The 21,532-nt window shown below is 31.3% G+C and overlaps 1 protein-coding gene across 5 annotated transcripts in view; it reads right to left on the minus strand.

Annotated features, from left to right (window-relative positions):
* LOC126743495 (dual specificity tyrosine-phosphorylation-regulated kinase 2) overlaps positions 1–21,532 on the minus strand; it is a 178,482-nt gene that overhangs the window by 86,206 nt on the left and 70,744 nt on the right. The window contains exon 2 of one of the 5 annotated variants that reach the window (XM_050450622.1): positions 17,553–17,602. The exons of 2 other annotated variants lie outside the window; for them this stretch is intronic. Coding sequence is in view for 2 of the 3 variants with exons in the window: in XM_050450619.1 (XP_050306576.1) it covers positions 160–255 (96 nt within the window). In the remaining variant the exon portion in view is untranslated. Of the gene's footprint in view, positions 1–159; positions 350–17,552; positions 17,603–21,532 lie in introns of those variants that run through there. 2 more of the 5 variants (XM_050450619.1, XM_050450616.1) reach the window with 2 other exon arrangements.

Here is a 21,532-nt window from a genome sequence, read left to right on the forward strand (position 1 = left end):
GCGGGGCCTAATCTACAGACACAACTGGTGATTTTCTAAAAATATAACATCTCTATTTAGACAAGGATACAAATATAAAACTTCCAGTTTCACGAATGTATCAACAAGCATTATTAACGATAAAAACACAACCCTTCTTCAGTTTACCCTTTGACCTACCACAACAACATGATGCTGATGACTGGTATCCTCGCTACTCCACGCCCCCGAATTGTTCTTCGACCTACTGCTGGGGTAGGTGTGGTAGGCGCACATACTGAGACACCTATTTAGTCACATTATGATGGTCCGAAACATTAACCCACCCCAACTACCCGACTACCGGACACAAATTCCTATGTCGAGACGCGATCGCGAACTAAAGTTCAAACCGTCGTGCTGGATGCTGGATCCTGGATCAATAAACGTGTTCAGGGATGGATTTTAGGGTGGGGAATTTTTCCCTAGTTTCAAGCCGCGATGGGGATGCTGGCGAAGGGTTGGGCTTATGTTTTAATATGTAAAGTATATTAGTGTTAATTAACTGAGGGGCTCGTTTAATAAGAACTAGTAACTCTGATGAGGTATTACGTTGATTAAACGTTCTTGCTTAAAATTATATTTTATTAAACAAGGATGTTGCCTGCAAATGCTTTTAAAACGTTAATTAAACGTCTATGAAGGCTAAGTCGTATAAAACTTTTTTCTAATCAGGATATTAAGCTAAAAACAATTATAAATCATTTTTATGATTAGTTATTTTGCTGTATATTTATTAATCTTATTGATATAAGCCTAATTAGTAAACTGAACTGAAATTATAAAAATTTATAAAAATTCTGCAATTGTAACAAACCATCGTAAAGTCAAAATCAGTAAAATGTTTAAAAGCAATTTGTCTGGGAATTTTTTTGACTGTTCTGGAAACAAGACAATTTTAAAAACGTTCCAATAACTCATATAGGCGAAAATCAAATACAAAAAATAGTTTTATAACTCAAGTATTTTATAAAACAATGTTTGGTTTACTTAATTGAATTAACAAATTTAATCGGTCAATTAATTAATAATGAAACGGTTTTAAAAAAGTAAATAAAAATCCCTTTATAAAATGATTTTATCTAATGGATTTGTTTTAATAGTGTCCTGCAAACGCATTAAAATGGTTTAACTCTTTTATTTTTAGACGAAAAAAATGTGTTTCCAAGATACATTGTGTTTATTTGTTAGATATTCCTTTGAAGATACTTTCTCACATTCATCATTTTAAGCTATTCTTGCAAGAATAGCCTTAAATATAGCTTAAATAAATAGATTAAATTCTTAAAGGCCTAAACTGGAAAATGTATTCAGTACCATTTTTGTTGACACAGGAGTAAATATTTGTTTCAATACTGTCTGCAATATACTATAAAATACTATAGTAGTCAATATGCAAAAGCAACATCTTGATCATATCGTGAAACGCAGTTACGATCTGTTGATATGATATAGGGTGGTACGAACATCCGCGTTCTATCAAGAGCTCTATAGGGTAAATGACACTTTCTTATGGCTACTTTTTCTGCTCACATATCGCACTTGGTAGTAATACAAAATATGTCTAGGCATGATACTAAGGAAAAAATAGTTGAAGGTAGCTTGAAGAATTTTCAAACACACTGTATGAAAATATTTATATAAAAAATTGAAACGAAGAACCAAAATCGATGTGTCTAAACGTTCTTATGGACGCGCCGTGGTTTAATTAGTATTGAATTTATGCATTCCTTGTAGAACGCACTGTATAATAAAAGTTTAATATGCTTATTTAATTATAAGTTATTGTTTGAAATGTACTTAGCCAAAAAATTATTTCTTTATAGGCATTTGAAACTTAAAATGAAATAAAAGGGAAATTTTCATTACAAGAAAATACCATATGTTGCTATTTCAATACCGGGATAAAATCAAACATATGCCACCGAAAATGTTGTATGTATCTCTTGATACAGGTATACGCCCAAGTCATAAATTATTATTAAACTTTTATTTTATAGGTGAAAGTAGCTTTAGGGATTTATGGATTCCTTTTGAAATATCTTCTTGGCTTGGCCTAGTTGTTTAGCGAAAAAAATTACCTGGAGCCAATCAAAGTCCGGAAAACTTTCATCACGGTTTATTTAGCACACGTATAAAACTTAACGAGGAACGAGATATATAGGTTAACAATGTCCTAGACTAGCAAACCGGTGTGTTTCTGCCATCACTACACCGTGATATGAAGTAATAAAACTTCAGAAATTGGGTCACGGGAGGACCGAAATAACATTTTTCGCGTCAGGAAAGGCGAAGTATCGAAAATTTAGAGTGTCATGTAATTAAATCGAAAAAAAAAAACAATACCAAATTTGGTAAAAAAGAAACCGAGCATCGGACACCGCAGACCTTGACTTTGAGAGCGAAAACGAACACTTTCACTCACTGATTAGCAGAGATACAGAATGTAAACACGGCGCTTTTTAGTTCATAATTTTCTCTTTTTTACACACGAGAGGTAAAATTGCGGTCTAGTCGTAAAAAGGCAATTTAGTTTTCATCGAAACTGGAACTTTTGTTCTTAGTACGCATGAGAATACAGATTTGTTTCGATCTTAATAAATAAAATGACCAGAGCGCTGGATGTGTTTAACTCGGGTGAAAAAAATACATTTTTAATTTAAATATGCCGCTGTTGATCACTAGTTCCAATTTAGTGGGACAGTCCAGATTTTCCACTAAGAATCTCTACTCCCATTTCAAGCTCCAACATTCAATAAATAATGATTAAACTTATAACAAAGTTAAAAACTTTTGATTTTTATAAGCCTGATCCTTTGGTATCCTTCTTGGTCCTTTAACTATGCTTAACCTGAAGCTTTTTACCAAGTTCATACAATATCTTTAGTTTTCCTGTCAAGCACTAAAATTTTGTTTTCCGACCAACTGAAGTCTTGCACATTTTAATTAACACGGTTATTTTATCGTAGGTAGTTGAAGTAATTATTTTTTATTTATTTTAGACAGATGAAGGTATTTCTGATTTCTTTTGAGGAAGTGAAAGAAGTTTATTTAAATTTGTTTCAGGTACCTAAAAATACATTTAAGAAAGTTTTTAATTTTCTGAAAAATAAGTAACAAATATTTTCTTTTAAAGTCGTGTTTATATGCAGGGTGGTCCAGTTTCGAAAGCGGAAAGTTAAATGGCAGATCGAAAAACTCCAAATAATATCAGTTTGTATTGTAAACGATATTCTTAAAATGCTTGGTTACGAAGATACCGACTGTTAAAGTTTTAATTAAAATTTTTGAATTTGATTATATTTTCAAAACTACTTTAAATATTTAAATGAAATTTGGCACGTTTGGTTAGATAATAAACATACATGTTTTTACGCAAAATTTATTATTTTACTTCCACCAGTGGCGTGCGTACGGAAACATCCGTAGGATACATCCACTGGACCAGTATTGTGACCACCCAGGTCATCGGATCCCAATCCACTAGACTATTATTGGACATCTAAAATTTGTCCAATTTTTGTCATAAAATAAATACTTTTGCGAGGCTTAAAATATTTCAAAATTTAACTATTTTTTTGGAAGAATCTTCGAAGTTTAAAATAAGAAAATAAAATTTTACTTTTAGTTTAAAATCTGACCGCAAGGCGAATTATGGTCTTCAATTGATTTATGTAATTTTTGTTGTTAGTGCAACAGAACTGAATGTACAAGTAGAAATAAGAGTTGCGAGAATATTTCCACTATTATTAACGGCTATTTGAATATAAGCTTTTTTAAAATCTGTTAAAAGTGATTAGATGGCATCATTACTTGAGCTTTTTATTTTAAAACAAGTTATTTCTGATCCCACAAGGATTAGTAGAATTAACCAAAAAAGTTATAATCTTAGTCTATGGCAATATTAATGGGTTTTATGAGGATGGTCTTGAGGATAGTAGTGATGAAAGTGAAACTGTGAAATTGAACCTTGATTTGGCCCAGGCTTTTGGTACTGAACAGCAAGAGTCTGATTTGAGGACTCAATATAACCAAGGTACAATAGAGCTATTATTAAAAAAATTTTAAAAATAAAGAATACATTTAATAGTATGGGGTACTATTAAAAATAAAGTTTACACAGATTCTGTGTTTAAAAGGGAAAATTTAATTTTAAGGATTTAGCAAGCTTGCTATGAGATGCAGCAAAAACCTCATGAAGTGTCAGCTGCAATACATGCGTTAGTTAGAAGATGTCAAAATTGCATTGAAGTGGGTGTGTGACTAAAGCAATCTTGGTAATTTTACGTTTAATTTTCTTTCATTTTGTTATTGCTGTTGAAAGTCACTAATTTTAATATTTTTTTTTATTTTTCTTTTCGTCTAATTTTTTTTTTGGATTCAGTATAAAGTTTTTTTTTTTTGTGGCAAACGGCAAGGCAAACAAAAAAAATTTAGGACGATTTTTTGTTGTAAACTTAACCAGGATTGTAGAAATAATTTTTGATGCTAGAAAAACCAGTGGAGCATCATATTTTTTATTAAAATTTTGCGAAGATGTGTCCGTACGCATGCTACTGGTTTAAGTAAAAAAAAATATTTATTCATAAAAAGATGTATCTTTGCTACCTGTCCAAATGTACCAAATTTTTTAATTACATATCTAAAGTAGTTTTTAAACTATACCTACTCAAATTTAAAATTTGACACCTTGTACCTGGCAATTTAACAGGAGAGATGTACCTGGAGTTATTAGAAAATACAATTCATCCAGCATTAGTGGAGATACTAGAAAATAACAACGAGTACTTGGAAAATCGTCTAGTATTTCAGCAAGATGGGGCGCCACCCCACTATGCTGCAAGGGTTCGTCAATATTTGGACCAAACGTTTCCAGGACAATGGATTGGAAGAATAGGAGCTATTGAATTGCCTCCTCGTTCCCCGGACTTAAACCCGTTAGATTTTTTTTATAGGGCCATTTAAAAACTAAAATTTATGCTAGTCAGCCAACATCGCTAGACCATTTGCGACAAAGAATAATTGATAAATGTCGTCAAATCACCCCAGAAATTTTGCAAAATGTACGGGAAAGGTTTGAACAAAACCTGTATTATTGTATGGAAGTCGAAGGCCAACATTTTGAACATTTAAATTTTTACATTAAATTTTATGTGGATTATAAACTTTAGGGTTATAATCCACATAAAAATACCTTCAAAATAAGGTATCACTCGACCCTCCGTTCCATTTAAAATTTTGGGGGGCCCTTGTCACCCCCGCTAGGGCTTTGCCCTCAGGGGGGCGAAACTAGCAAAAAAATGGTTCCCCCTTGAATCAAAAATTGACGGGTCCGAGGATTTTTTCGCAAATGTTCTGAGGGACCCAAAATAGGCTCTGTTTCGTTTTCAAATGGCCACCCTGTATATATATACTCCTTTGAAATCGTTTTAGTTACCATTCAAGGAACAGCGCATAATTGATCCAAACCAAATTGATCAAAGAGCATTTAAAAATTCTGCAAAAAGTCATAGGTCCTCAAAATTTTGGGATAACATAGATTTCATTATCTTAATAGCAATCCATATACTACCTAACGTTTGCAAGGCATTGACTTTAAAATATATCAAAGTGAGCTAGGATTTTGATAAGAGTGTATATTCCTTTTAAGGCTGGTTCATTATGTGTAAATGTGATAAGACAATTTAAGATGTAGTCATAAATTTTCTTTTAATTGATAACAATAGACGCAGAGCAGGCACGGAACAAGATAACATTACATAAAAACCGTAAACAAAACATAGATCAGCAAGACCACGAGTAAAAGCTGATGAAGTAATTAAGTACGGATTAGGAAAATTATGCAGAATGTGTCATGAAAATATTCTGGGGTGAAATTGATAGTACATGTGAAAAAGGAAGTCGATGCAAATGAGCAAACTATTTGGGCATTAGTGTCTAAAGGTATGTCCTACCAAAAATAGATGCATACATATGTACAACTTAACAACTAGTTCGATGAAGAAAAATTAGATGTTTCTCAAAAATTAATTAAAGAAAATCAAAAGACTGAAGGTATAGCCAACCAGATATAATCATTCTGAACTCTTAGAGCACCAAATCAAAATTAAACATGAAAAAAAACTAGATCAAGATTATATTAAAGCCAAAAAAAACATTGAATACGTACAGCAGAATTAAAAAGAATTAAAAAAAAAATTAATGTTATTTGGTAATAAGATAAGCACCGTAGGAGAATACTTTAAAATTATATTGGATAGCACATGGCTTAAAGTTGTGCAGAGTACGAAAAATCTTCGGAAAAACGGAGTCATTTTGTGCGGATCATTTAAGAGCGTTATTTAAAAAATCGTATTTCTCTCTTAAAGTTCTTTACAGCAATCGACATATACTAAATCTTAACCTAAAAAAACATTTAGGTATATATATTGCATATGGGTTATTTATTGATCGTGAGGACAGGTGTGCAAAATTCTTATATACGTTTTATATATAGCCTTAGAAAGTACAACCATATTTCTAGTTATTTTCTAGAACTAAAATGGTTTAATATGAAGTCTAGGCGACAAATTTATTTTAATCTATTTGTTAGTAAGATATTGCATAATGAAGAATCACCTACGTTACTTAGGGAGCGCCTTGTTTCACCGGGTTCACTTTGTTAATATCAGGTTTGCAAACATTGACAATCTCTCACCACCACTCAGCTCAATTTCAATGGTCTTTTACATTTAATGCTATTAAAGTATTTTAATTTATGTTTAATTTATGGCCAACTGAATTTAGAAACTTTAAGGGACAAAATTTAAATATTTATATAAAAGACTATTAGTGCAAAGACAGGGTTTTTTGTAGTTTTAGTATAACTATTATTATTCCAAATACACGCTTTTATTTTTCATTTCACATATTATATATATATATTTTTTATTGGACACTGTGTCTGGTTTATGATTTTGTGTACAAATTATATTTTAGTAACGAAGGGTGGCTTTAATGGTTCAGTAGAGTAGCTATTCAGGCACACGCCATTGGAGACCCTATACTTCTATTTTAGATTTAGTTTTTCATTTATATTTAATTATCTTTTAAATAAAGATATGTTTATTGTTATTATTATTATTATTATTATTAGAATATCTATGAAAGGAATGAATGTTATGGGATAGATGTGAACATTTTATTTGAACCTGTCTTATCGAATTAAGAGCATAATTACAGCTACCGAAATGGAATACATGAGAAAAAGAATGACAATATTGAATCACATTAGTCTCCTCTAAGATAAAAATTACATTAGAATAAAACAACTAAGTTACATAGAAGATTGATCTGGATACGTAAAAACGATAAGGAAAAGAAGAACTTAAAAATATCAAATTGGAGGCCGACAAGAAACCGTAGAGGAAAATCTTCAGATTCTAGCGGGATCTAGTGATCGACTGAAAGGATAGAAACAAAGAATGACGAAACTCGAAACACTGGCCATTTTATTAAAGAAATGGGCGGATACTGGTTGAAAAACGAAAGCAGCAACAAGTGAAGAACTGTAATTTATAATAATAATGGAATTCCTAAAATATTTCAGTTAAATAAAAAATGGCTTCTAAAATTAAACCAAAGAAATAAACATCAGTTGATGGCTTTCAGTAATAGTTAAAAGGAATTGATTCTATTAGTCAGATAATAATTGATTTTTTTGAGCCTTCTTAAAGACTCAAGAATTTTGTTTCAACATCTGAATAATGAATACGTTTGGGCACAGCTTTAAAGGATTCAGTTCAGAAATTGATGACGATAATAATCTTATATGGTTTTACCGGTGGATCACTTTGTAAATAAGAGAAAGCCCCATATGCTTAAGGTCTCAAAAAGGGGTTTAAATACGAAATCAATAAGGATCCTTTTCATAAAGACAGCTAATAATATTGACAAACATAAAATTAAATATTCTATTAAAACCATGTTTTATTACTTTTGTTATATTTAATATGTATAGTCAGTCAGTCAGCAGCAAATAATAGGCTGCAGCGTTTTAGATTTTCAATTAAAACACTCATATTTTTAAAATATAACCCCTTCTATATATAGGGGAAAGTGAATGAAACAATTAAAATAAAATTAAGCAGCAAAAAAATTGAGAAAGTAAGATCGTAATATTTGGCAATTATTAATGAACATTTAATGGCAACCAAAATTGATTTCTTAACATTTATTAAGGTCATCTTATTTAATTTTTTCGGTACTATAATAGAATTCAAACAAAACAAACAAAAGGTTTTATTAGTACAAAAACCTTTACTATAAGAATAATCAGTTGAAAGTATGTCACGACATTCATTCAGTTGGTACGCGTTCCCGGCCATCCCCACGACGATGCGTAAAACGACAAGAATACCCTTCATAACCCCCTTTTACAGCGAATCGATATGCAAATACATAAATGCATTGCGTATTCCGGGACATATAAATGTTCAAATTATCCCACGCGATTTACCTTTCTATCTTATTGATAGTTTGTTTTGTCAATAGTTTTTTTTTCGCTTTTTTCTCAATACATACAGTGTTCCTGGGTTGCGAAAGAGCCGAGCTTGAGCTTTTGTCGTCGGACCTTGATTGTTTTTATATTTATGCCCGGTTAGGTGAGAAATAAATTGGTTATGTAAGGGTATTAGTCAGTTTTATACACGCCTACAACATTTCAATTTGTGCAGCTCGAAAGAGGATCGTATGACCTTTAAAATGGCCTGTAACGGAGGATTATTGAAAAGCTCAGTATTAAATTAACGATGAGATCTATAAGCGTGCGCAAAAACGTCATTTAAATTTTATTTATAGTACACAATATATACAGGGTGTTTCATCATAAGTAGGAGTAAACGCTTTTAACAGTAACGCTATTCATATAAACTTTTTACATTTCATATCAAATTCTAAAAATATGAGGATTTACACCAAATTTTCCTTCACAATTTTATCATATTCAGTTAGTTGTCAGTTTTTTGAAATTCATAGACTCTAAATGTCTAATGTCTCTAAATTGACATCTCTATAAATTTAAGGTATAGTCGAGCTAGAAATATATTCGCAAGCATTCTTTGAAATTAGAACAGAATTCCTTTTACGCAGTTTTACATTAAATCTATAATTTTCATATAAGATTCCATTTGTGACATAAATGAAATGTGCTGATGCCAATATGACTGAAATATCCTTACTAAAACGTGTTCGTATAGAACTGTAATGTCTTAAATCGAAAATAACTATAAAATATACTATATCCATATTATGAGCAAATTATTTAATGAAAATGAAGGTACTATCAAATAGCATAATGTGTATTGTAAATATTGTATGCACGTCCATTTAAATACGTTGTACAACAATAGAAAAAAAAATCTCACATTTACAGAATCCGTCACTGCTATTAAAATGAGACATGAATATGCAAATTTTAAAAATTATGTATTTATATAATACGTTAATTTATAAACATAAATTTTTTATCGTAGTAATTAATTTGTATAATAGTAACTAAAATGTCATAGCAAAATAGAACATATCCTTAATGTCATACGGCTAATCGAAAAAACTGGTGAATTGAATACTTCTAGGTTTCTGTGCGTTGTGGATTACATAAAGGCCTTCGATAAAGTAAAATAGCAGCATCTATTGTCAATACTAGCGAAAATGGGACATCCCAGCACTTATTCAGCTGATAGACGTCGTTACCGAAATAATAAGTGCACGGATGGAGCAGTGAAAAATCAGTTGGCAACCTAATAATCAGTAACCTGAGATATGCCTATGACACATTCATCATCGCTTCAAATCAAGAAGAAATTTAAAGAAGAACAAAGACTTATTACTGCAAAAACAGCTATGATAAAACTGGTAGCAATTTAGAAAAATTCAAATATAACAATACACACAAAATCAAGGATGGTAAGAGTATTAATTTTTCCCATAGCCATATATGCATCCGAAGCGTGAACCCTGAAGAAAGCAAATAAAATAGAGTTAAGAATATCTTTTGTTAAACATCACAAAAATTTATCAATACTACAACAACTTAAAGTAAAAAATAGACTGCTTAAACAAATACAACACATATAGTTGCATTATTCTTGACACATTGCCAGAAGAAGAGGTATGATGGGAAAACTATCGATAATCGAGAGCAGAGTTGAAGGAAAAAGACCTAGGAACTGATTAATCTAGAGTTACAGGAAGTGGAACCACCAGCCCAGGACGGAGAAGGATAGAAGGGAATCATAAAATTTGATGGTGTCACCGCATCCCTAAAGAGTAACTAAAATATGTTAACGCCAAATATGACGAGAATGTGCTGATTAAATAGTACCACCGCCCAAAGAAAATTAAATTTATGACAAACAACGCTTTTTTTAAATATTTTTATTATATTTCCCAAAATTATTCGGCGCATTCAACAGCAGAAACAACAAAACATTAAAAACTCCTTGCCTGGGGCTAGAAACTTAAGAAATAAATACTTAAGAAAAATAATAAAAGTGCAAACATAATGGATCAAATGAGGTATTTAATCTAACAGTAAGGTCAGGATAGAGATTGCCAACCAAGGAATTTTTTTTAATATTAAGATTTTACTTAGTTCAAATGAAAATGATCATTTATATTCTTGGAACTTGAGTAGCATGATATTAGCTAATTCTAAAACTATTCTCAGAATTTATATTATTAAATTTTTTGGAAATTACTATATGTACCCTTAAGCAAAATTTCTGTAACACGTTTATTAGGAATCTGCTTGATTATTTTGTAAGTGTAGTAATAAATATGCAAAATGAGTCATACACTTATAATTTCGAGTAATATGTCCCAACATTATGTATCACCTATCAGCTGTATATCTATAAATAAAATAATATTTTTAAACGCCTTTTTATTAGTTTAGTTATATTACTGCAATATGCCTTTTAAGAGGTGAATAGATAATAAATAATTTGTGGAAGATAGTGTAAGTAGATGAGAATAACGTGTTTTAAAATTTTGCCCTATCATGTTCAAGGCTGTGAGTTAATAAATGCAACAAGATTCTGCATGAAAAAATAATGACAATCTAGTTTCCTATATAAACGTCTGTCCGCAAATTCTTAGTTTTCCGATACTGACCTATTTATTTATTGTTCTGAATTCGGTTGAGATATGCAAATGAAATTTGGTTGGTTTTAAGAGGAAGCTATTGAGCGATTCATTATACGGGTAATGGCCTCAATTTAAAATAAAATTGTACGCCACGGAGATATTTTAAATTAAAAATCATTTTTGAATTCCTCATGTTCAATATGGGACAAAAAATCTCTCTTACCATGAAAAAAAAAACCAAAAAATTACCAACCAAATCTCATTTTGCAGAAAAGAAAAAAGCATATGTTTGTGCTGTGACGCAACTGTTATATTATATATTTTTTATATTTATTTCCGATATATTTCTGTATATGGGTAAATAACTAAAATTCGATAAATCTGAAGCGCAACATTAATAACCACAAAACTTTTTTTTCAAATTTAACTCACAGCGTATCTCTTACGGTTTCCTAGAAGACCATAGTGGTAGGATTTACATAATGTTACACCCTGGATAGTATAAATGTAAGTAAGAATCTATAGGATGTCCTGCTTCATAATGAATGAAAATGATAAAACAATTGGTAACTACCTATAAAAGCCGACGGGTATATTCGAAAACTTCCTGTATTATAGGGATAAATCACGTAAGTTCGTCATTATAAAACACCCTGCATATAAAAAGCGGTTTACACAGCCAACAAGCCATAAGCGCTTTTGTATTTTCACAGAACATTAAAAAGCTTACACAAGCATGACGGGAAAAAATCATCGCGATAAGCTTCACTGAACCAAATGCCCCAATAAAGCACTGAATGCTGGTCACATGGACTCCGTTCATATAGAAAAATTTCGGGGTTCTAGTCCTACAATACAACTGTCTAATAAAATAATATTATCTCTAAAGGTCTAAGCTATGGCCATTTATCATTCATAATTATTATTATTCATGAACCTAACGGTACCATCAGACCGTCACGGCTGATCCTACATCTATATATAAGTATTAAGAACGTCGGGGTTCATTCGACTCGTTATCTCACTTGCATAAAGGGCTTTATGAAAATGAAATTGGTAATAACATAGCAAAAAGGTAAAAATAATGCCTGGTACAAGATATTACATTTATGTCAATAGATAAGAATAAGCACGGCATTAATGAAAATTTAACCTCACTTTTATTGCTTAGACACATTCGCAGATTCGTCTTTATCATAAACATGGCCATAAAAGATAAAATTTACCAGTTTAACACCAATAGTTAGTTTTACAATTATGACCATCTATAAACAGGGCCAAATATTTTTAAAACTTTGATAGATACATATAAAAAATATGTTTAAAATTAACAAATTCTCATTAATAAATGTAAACATTCGCTTGATTGACATTTTAGTAGTTGACACCAGAGAGAATTAGTTGCACTCGCGTATCGGTCTTGGATAAAACGAAACAAAGAGAATTGCCCTAAGTTTTGATCATCTACTAAATGCCGACTTCGAAAACGAAAACTGCAGACCGCTTTTACAAATCTTATGAGTTAGAAAAATGCATCAAATTTATCGTTTTCAATATTTTAAAGTGTTTTGTTTATTATTTGTAACGTGTGTAGAAATATTACAATTTTAGATGAAATACATATATATTACATATATTACATTGTGGATGAAATTCGAAAGGCGATGTATTATCTCGTGAAGGTTTAATGAATAAAGATTGATGAGAACTTAAGTCGCGTGCTTTGCCAATCGACAGAGCTTTTGAATGTCACGTTTATATAAAAATAATAATAAATGGTAAGCAGTTGTATAATATACAAGTAAAATATTTAAACGGTGAAGACATTTTAATATTAGCAGTAACCGTTGTACTGATATCCGAAAAGAAAAAAAAGACACTTTATCAAATCTATTTATAATTTACCATCAATTTGATTGTGATCTAAAACTTACTACTTTAGAAACTCGAAGCAATCATGACATGAGAGTCTTATGATATTTTATATTCTCAGAATTCTTGTCCTGAACTTCTTAGCAGGAATGGATTACATGTACCATCCAGACAAACCTTTTAAACAAGTCCTTTTTATATTGCCTCCATAGAACTAATTATCGAAATAATTCCTTTTTCACTCGGGTAAGTAACTTGCAAGCAGTACTCAGCTCAGTTGAACTGATCGAAATGAATATCTTCTAGACTATTGTGAACTAGTGTGCTATAGACTTCTGTGTAACCTGGATTTCTCTCTTAATAAATTATATTGCTATACTACCTTTTTAATATTGAGTTATTGATTCTGATAATACTTGATATCACTGTTTTGTTTTGTTCCTTCTAGTGTAAGTTAGGTTAATTTATATAAATTATTTTACTTAATTTTTATTTTAATTTAAATGTACATTAGCTTTAATACCCGTTGGTAAGTAACTAAATAAATAAAAAGTCTACTTCTGAGACGAACGTATGACAAATTCTTCAGAGCACAATAGTTTGATCGGATATTGTTCTTATTGGTTGCAGTTTGACTCAAAAGCGAACTGAGTTTAACTTAAAAGGTCTACAGTCCGTTCTCGTGACATCATAAGACAATTTTGCAACCCATTGGCAACCTTGTTTCAACGGTTATAGCACAAGACTATTACTGCTTTGTGTTCAGATATCACGGACTTGTTATTAAGCCGCCTTAATACTTCATTAGATTTAAAAATATTCATAGGCAAGAATATATTAATGAACATAAGAGAAATAAAGTTTTGTTTTTGTATTATGTAGTATATTATTACACAAAAGCTACTCTTCACCGTCTAGAAGGCTTCTTTTACATGAAGCGATTTGCAACGGTCGCTTCCAGTGGCGTGACTAAAACCGAGACATGCGTAAAATGTACATCAAAATTAAAGTTTATCTGTTTCTTGGGGCTTCATTTGGAAAAAGCAACAAGAAAAACAATTATAATTATTCAAAGAATATTATATTCAAAAAAAAATAAGCGAACAAAATAAAATTTATTTATAATTTAAATTTAAAGATTATAGAATTCTAGGTTTTGACTCGTCAGAGATGAAATTTATTTAAATATCGTTTCTAATTAATAATTTTTAAAGAAAGAAAATTATTAAGGAGAGTTAAATGGTAGAAGTCTAAGTTTCTCGGGATACTTTGTAAGACGGTATGCGGATGAAAAAGGCCAATAACTGGACAACGAATATTCCTAAAAGCCAATAAGTATAATCATCAGCAGGATATTCTCTTAAAATAATGCTCATAGCTTAAACTAATCCATGCAAGAATTACAAGAATATTCTTTATTTTACCTATAGTGATCTCGAAAAATAATATTTGCTCTTCAAGGTGACCACTCATCTAAAACAAAGGTGGTACTGGCCGACACGTGTTTCTGCATTTTGGCTTGGAACCAGAAAACCAAAGGAAAAAGAAAAAAATGTGATCTATTATTATTTCAGGTATTTAAGTCAAAATACGTCCTGAAATTACGAAGAAATCAGCTGATTACACATTCTATTATACTTCTATTCGTGGCCGAATATTTAGCATAATAGGCCGTTTTTTCTCTTACAAATCACTATAAGTGAAATATGATGCTCGGCACCATAAGCACAATGCATTGTTAGTCTGATTTTTTGTTACATATCAGGATTTGATTTTGTGTTGTTCAAGAACTCCCATGGTAATTACTGACTGAAATACTAAAATAGCCAGAATATTCATGATGGTTTATAAAGTGGTTGCAGATCCTCTGATTTGGCTTTTTTGAAAAACACCCGCAGGAGATTATAGATGATATTCCTGAAATAAGAAACAAAAAAATCCTTTGGAGACGACAAAATCTCTACTGAAATTCTTCTGCAGTTGCCTGAGAGCGCTCTGAATGCTCTCTCGGCTTGTAGCAATGAGTCTTGGTCAAGGGAAGTGTTTCTTATTTGCCTGAAGTCATCTTTCGTAATCCCAGCATTCAAGGATGGGATCTCGGAGTACCCTTCTAACGGCTGCCCAATCTCTCTAATACCAACTTTATCTAAAGTTGTAGAGAAACTTGTAAAGAGGTGTTTAACTTAATTACTGATAAGCAATTAAAGTTTATTTTGAGTTGAACCAGGGTGAAATATGTGCGGCTGTGCTCTGTGATGTGTTCAAGGCTTTTGATTGTGTGAATCACTGAATACTACATTGGGTTTAAGTGTGATGTTGCAGAGCTGATCTTGAAAAAATATGATATCTTTCTTGATACTTCAGTGACTAAGTTTCTTGGCGTGCTGATTGATCGAGAGCTGAATTTTGAAGACGATATTTTAACCTGAATTAATTGTCGTTTAACGACGATTAATTGTCAACATAAATCCGAGAGGTTCTTGTCGGCCAGATTTTGTAATTCTCACCCGTTCATCTATCTTTATTCTGGAGACATCTACTCTTTTTTTTTTAAATCGCTGCAGTCTTCAGGCTTCTACCTACTCCTCTTTATGATACTCGTCAAAACCTCAATTTACCTTTACCTATTCCTAAAACTACCTTGTAAATGTACAAATATACCTGTCAAGCAGAAAATTACTTCTCAGTAAAGCATACTACAACTTGGAAGAGTTTTATCGGGACACGCTACGAGGTACTCCTAAGCCTTTCCGTTGTTGTCGTTTGTTACATTGCAATTGACTTTATAATATCTCTTTTGTTTTCTTTGTTTATTTATCAAATTTAGGATTTAATTGCCCTAATATATTTAGACATTTTAGCTAGGTACTTGTTGTAATTTACTTTTCATTGTGTAAGTTGCTATACTCCATGCTTTATCGATACAAATTTGTAAATTTTTTCTATTAATAAAGTATTTTTGAATTTGAAAATAAAATTTAACTGCTTATTATTAACAATTCAAAAGTAAAGGAAAATAAGGGAATCTTGCGAGTGTCAGCTCCGTTTACGCATTCCTACCTTATGCAAATAATTTAAATATATTTGCGTAATAAATTATGCAAAATAAAATTAATGTATTTTAAGTTTTACAGACAAGACTAATGTTTTATTGAGACTAATGATTGATGTTAATGTTCCTCTATGAAATACAAAAAAAAATACTTAAAGATTTTAGGGAAACGGTCATTGGGAAAAACCGCACAGTTAAGCAATAGAAATGAGTGTAAGGTATAAATCTTGTAACCTGTGTATCGATCTAAAGTGAAGTTGTAACTTCACATTCGAAATTTACATTTATTTTTCAATGCGAGCAATCGTCTTAAGTTTATAAGGGATTAAGCTAATTATTTTAAGCTGTTTGTAAGCGTTTTGCAAAAGTAAGCCATTTGTTTCTATTATAAGTCGACATGCAAAACAACAAACTCACTGTGACTCTATTACTCAATTATTTTTAAATTTAAAATAAAACAACTATTATTATAATATATTAATTGAAAAATTATTACAATCGAGATGAGCATACAGTATTTCTAATTCAAATTCTCTTATAAACGACTTGCAACTGGTTTAGATATTTTAACACAAATCCAGTGAAACGTCAAATGATGCTTTCTTTGCATTATTTTATATGGCACGCGATTTGTCTGTTAATACGTTTTTTATTTTTAATTATTTACGACAACAGTGTCAGGATAATTTAAGTTTAACGATTTATAAGTCGCGTGCAAAATCAAACATACGAATGACATGCTTAAAGAAACACTTGCAGTATCATCATGTATTAAACAAGGTCTTCTCATAAGCTCCAATTAGCGACAGAAATTTTAAAACTACTTCTGTCACTTTTTCCTAACTTTTCGTGTGACGTTAAAAGTCACAAGAGCCTTAAAGAAAGAATTATTATTTTTCTTCATTGAGAAACGAAGAACCTAAAAATAAATCCTAGTTTAAATCGGGGCTTAAATTCTTCCGACATCAGAAATTAATTTTAAGGTGCAGAGCTGTAAAACATCGCTGATATATTACCTTGTTTTTACTAGTGAAATATAGTTGTTAGCTTTGGATGTTTGATTGAGGCATTTAGGGATAAATTTAGATTTTCTTGGGGGATAAAAACAGTTCCTGGTTTATAGATGTGATAGAACACTTCGTGAATGTAAGATAACGATCATCTATTATATAAGATATAATCATCATATAAGAGCTTTTATATGTATATGCATTATGAAAGAATAACTCGGCCAAAGAACTCGAACCTGTTTTGTATTTAAAATAAAAATTACCTCACGTAATGGGAAATATTCCATTTTAGAAATAATACATTTTATTTTTACAGTTAGGAGGTGATTTGGTTTCTTTCAACTTGTCTTTGTCGGCGTTTTAAATTTGGAAACGACAGACAATAATGCTTTTTTAGTTATTATTATTTTAATGATTCCTTTTTTGGCTGTTAGTCTGACTTAAATCGTCATCTAAAATACACTTGTACTTACTCAGCTGTAGGAGGTCTTTGCATATTTCCATACGTTATTTAAAAACTCACCTGAAAAAAAAACAATTTTATTAATATTTCAGATAAATCTTTTTATAGAATTCAAAAAAGTGTGAATAAAAATTAAATGACTTTCCAGAAACACACGTGTAAACCAATGACTGTTTATTGAACTTTTACAGCGACTAGGTAAAAATAGTTTTTTTTTCTAAAATATAAATAAATTTTAAGAAATATCTGATTCTCAGAAACTTTTCATTTGTGTCTATTAATAGTAGTAATGTTTTAATTTGGGACACAAAAGCATAATTAGGTGGACCCAAAATAGTCACAATAGTCTCATTAATTCAATAAAGGCATACTTCGCTTCTTTGTCTTTAAAAATAAATACAAACCGGTGCGGGTCGTTACAATAAAACCGGCAAACACTGTTTGTTTCTTTTTAGTTTCGTTGGTTAGACCTTGGCGTTTTATTGTCATTTTAAAATATACCTGGGTGCTGATTTCGAAGGCTAACTAAATATTTTGAACAAAGGAAGTAACGGAGATGATATTGTGTAATACGAATGAAGCCTGGCCAGATTTAATAAAGGAATTTTAATAGATTTGGTTTTTTTTTTAAATCGATTTAGTTAAAACGGTCATTCAATCTGAAATTACGGAGGGTGGATTTTACAGAGAGCCACAGGTGTCCTAAATTAGAAGAACACCATCTTAGTTAGACCAAATGCCTCGGATTTAGAATCAAGTAATTTAACGCCCCTACATCTAAGCCAAGCAAGGAAAAGATTATAAAGCACTACATCTAATTCATTTTTATTATGTGTAAACGTAGTTGGCAAAAGCTCTTCTAAGAATTGGCTACATAAAAACAAAGCCTTCATCTGTTAAACGTCTCTCAAACAGAAATATTTCCGAAGATGATAAAGATCAGGATTAATGTTTGACTAATTCCATAGATCCTACTATCTGCTCATCCATAGTACTAGCCTACCCAAATTTTTGTATACGCGAATATAATATAGGAATTCATAAAGATATTTCAAAGTGACTCAAATTTTGTAACCGAAATCAAGACATCTTCAACACACATCCTGGTTACCATTTGCTTCAACTTATTTTTATAATAGTTACAGCCAGACACTTTATTGCCTGAAAAAAAAACGAAGCACCTATAGGAGAATTAAGGATATTGTCGAGAAATCCAATGTGGAAAGGATTATGAAAGATAGTGCGAATTGTACAATGCAGAATCATGACAAGCGTCATTCTCAGGCTTGACAATGAGCCTCTGGGATAGAAACATCACACGCTTGTCGTTTCATTTGATGAGGATACGCTAGACAGGTTGAAATATTCGTATATACGAAGAAGAACGGCAGATGAAAGAATTAAAGAAAAAACTTTAACTTATGAACATAAAAATATATACCTGAATCAGATAAACATGAAATGGTATATTATATTCTGACACTACTTATTCATTCGAAACAGCTACGGTTTCAAGTCATATCTATTGTGTGGGTAATACTGGTAAAAACGTGTATGCCGTATGTTCAAAATCAACAGCTTCCCAGTTCGTAATACATCCATCTTCAATTTTAGATCCACTATAAATACAAGTTGGATAGAAAAATGAAAAAATTTTGAGAAAAATAACACCGCTCAATATTGTTAAAAAATTTAAGATATGAAGAAAAACTGGGAAATTGTTAGTAAATTCATAAGAAATTGATATAATTTTTTTGATAATGAAGAAGACATGAAGCCTGTCCTGCTTCACACTTACACTACCGCTTAAAAGTATTTGCCGACATATGACTGTTTTAAAGTTATAACTAAAAATAACAAACCCATCAGTTATTCTTATGAAACGGTTTATTAATAACAAAATGAATATAAACAATACATTTTTCAATTAATTAAATTTAAGAAAATCAAATTTTGGATTCATCTACATGTCCGCTTCGATTTTTAATAACAGCCTCAAAGAGTTTCGGTAGTCTTCTAATTCATTTGTCCAAAGTTTCCTGAGGTATCTTGTGCCACTCTTCTTGGATGATCCTCCACAAATCTTCTTTTGATGTGGGGTATGATTTTCGCACTCGTCTATCCAGTTCATCCCACAGTAATTCGATAGGATTGAGGTCCGGTGATTCTGGGGGCCATACCATAACTTTCAGAAGATGTTGCCTTTGTAATTGACCTAAATATTGCTTGCACAATTTCGACGTGTGGCTGGGGTCATTGCCATGTTGAAAGATGAAGTTTTCCCCAATTATTCGAGTACCAGAAGGAAGTACATTGTCATTAAAAATTGTTTTGTAACCCTCTTTTCGAAGAATTCCCTCTATTCGAATTAGATCGCCCACTGCAGATCCTCCGAAACAACCCCCCATCATCATCGAACCACCACCGTGTTTAACTGAGGCCACCGTACAGTTCTCAGCGACCCTTTCATTGGCATAACGGCGAACAAAAACTCGACTACTTCTACTTCTACTGATAACTCTTTTATTTTAGCCATTTTAAAGAATGTTCAAAAACCAGCAAAGAAACGGTGAGAATTGTCAATAAGCAAGCGAAATTGTCTACCAATGTTACACAAAATCAATTCTTGAAGACTAAACACCTTTAAATGTTTCAAATTTCATCGAAAACGAGCTGTAAACAGATTAGTTTTTTAGAAGAAGTGCATATTTTCACTACATTAAGACTATTTTTAAATACTCAGTGTTTTTCAACGATCCATAGTTGATAGGTATGCTGTTTAAGCATATATGCAATTTACAAAAGTGATACAATCTAAATATAGGTATAAAGATAAGATTTTTGTATCTAATTTAAAGTATTAAAAAGAATGCATGATGGGCAAATACTTTTAAGCGGTAGTGTACATTTTAGACCTAAATATACTTCGTTATAGATATTTTAACTCTAGAAAACTATAAATACCAGAGCATCAACCCAAGAAAACTGGTGTTTTTAAGTTCCACACATCATTGAATTCCTTTCTGCTTCAGATGACGCACATGCGTCGATGTACCTTCCAAAACAATCCTGTAAAGTGTATAAAAAGTGACATATACCAAATCGCTCTATGCGACGCCACTGGATTTGAAATTTTATATATTATCAGCACTTACAGTGGAGACCATGTAAGACAAAATGCTGATAAAAGAGGATCGTTCGAATAATTACTTCCGACTTTTTGTCAGACCATTTCACATGATAAATAAATTAGTTTTATTCGACAACATCCATGAAGGACAACAAACAAAACTGCTTATCCCCTATATTTTATATGAAGTTTAAGGTTTAACACCCTGAGTATATTGATTACTGATTTATTTACTAAAAAACAAGGTCTCAAATAAAAAAAATAATTAAAAAAGTCGGCTACACGTGTTTCGCTCCTAAGAGCATCATTGGACATTAAAAACATGAAGAGAAGAAAGGAATTATAATAAAAAACCTTAATGTTAACATAAAACCTTAAAAATCTTAGAACTACAAATACTACAACATGGTTTCAGGTCACATTAAACACACACACTAAATAAACCTGTTGTAGCGTTTGTAGCAATAAGATTTTTAAGGTGCCATTTTTTAATAACATTAAGGTTTTTTATTGTAATACGTATTGTAATACGTAATTCGTTTCTTTGTTTTTTAAATCTGATGATGCTCTTAGGAGCGGAACACGTGTAACCTGTGAAATGACTTTTTGAATTAATAAAATGTTTTGAGACCGATACTTTGATCAGGAGCCCTTAGATTTTAGAATCTATAATTATTTTATGATTTTAGAATCTATTATAGGTCTCTAAGAAAAGGGACGACTTCTTTCAATTTGATTCATTTACTGTTAACCTATAAAATATTTGCATTTTTTCAAAAGGGTGTTTTGTAAAGCCATTATTTACTTTACTTTAAACAAATCCCAATACAACTATTCCGCTCATCTCTTTTTTACTGTTA

This window comes from Anthonomus grandis, chromosome 13, assembly GCF_022605725.1.
Source record: "Anthonomus grandis grandis chromosome 13, icAntGran1.3, whole genome shotgun sequence".
In the NCBI taxonomy this organism is placed as follows: domain Eukaryota; kingdom Metazoa; phylum Arthropoda; class Insecta; order Coleoptera; family Curculionidae; genus Anthonomus; species Anthonomus grandis.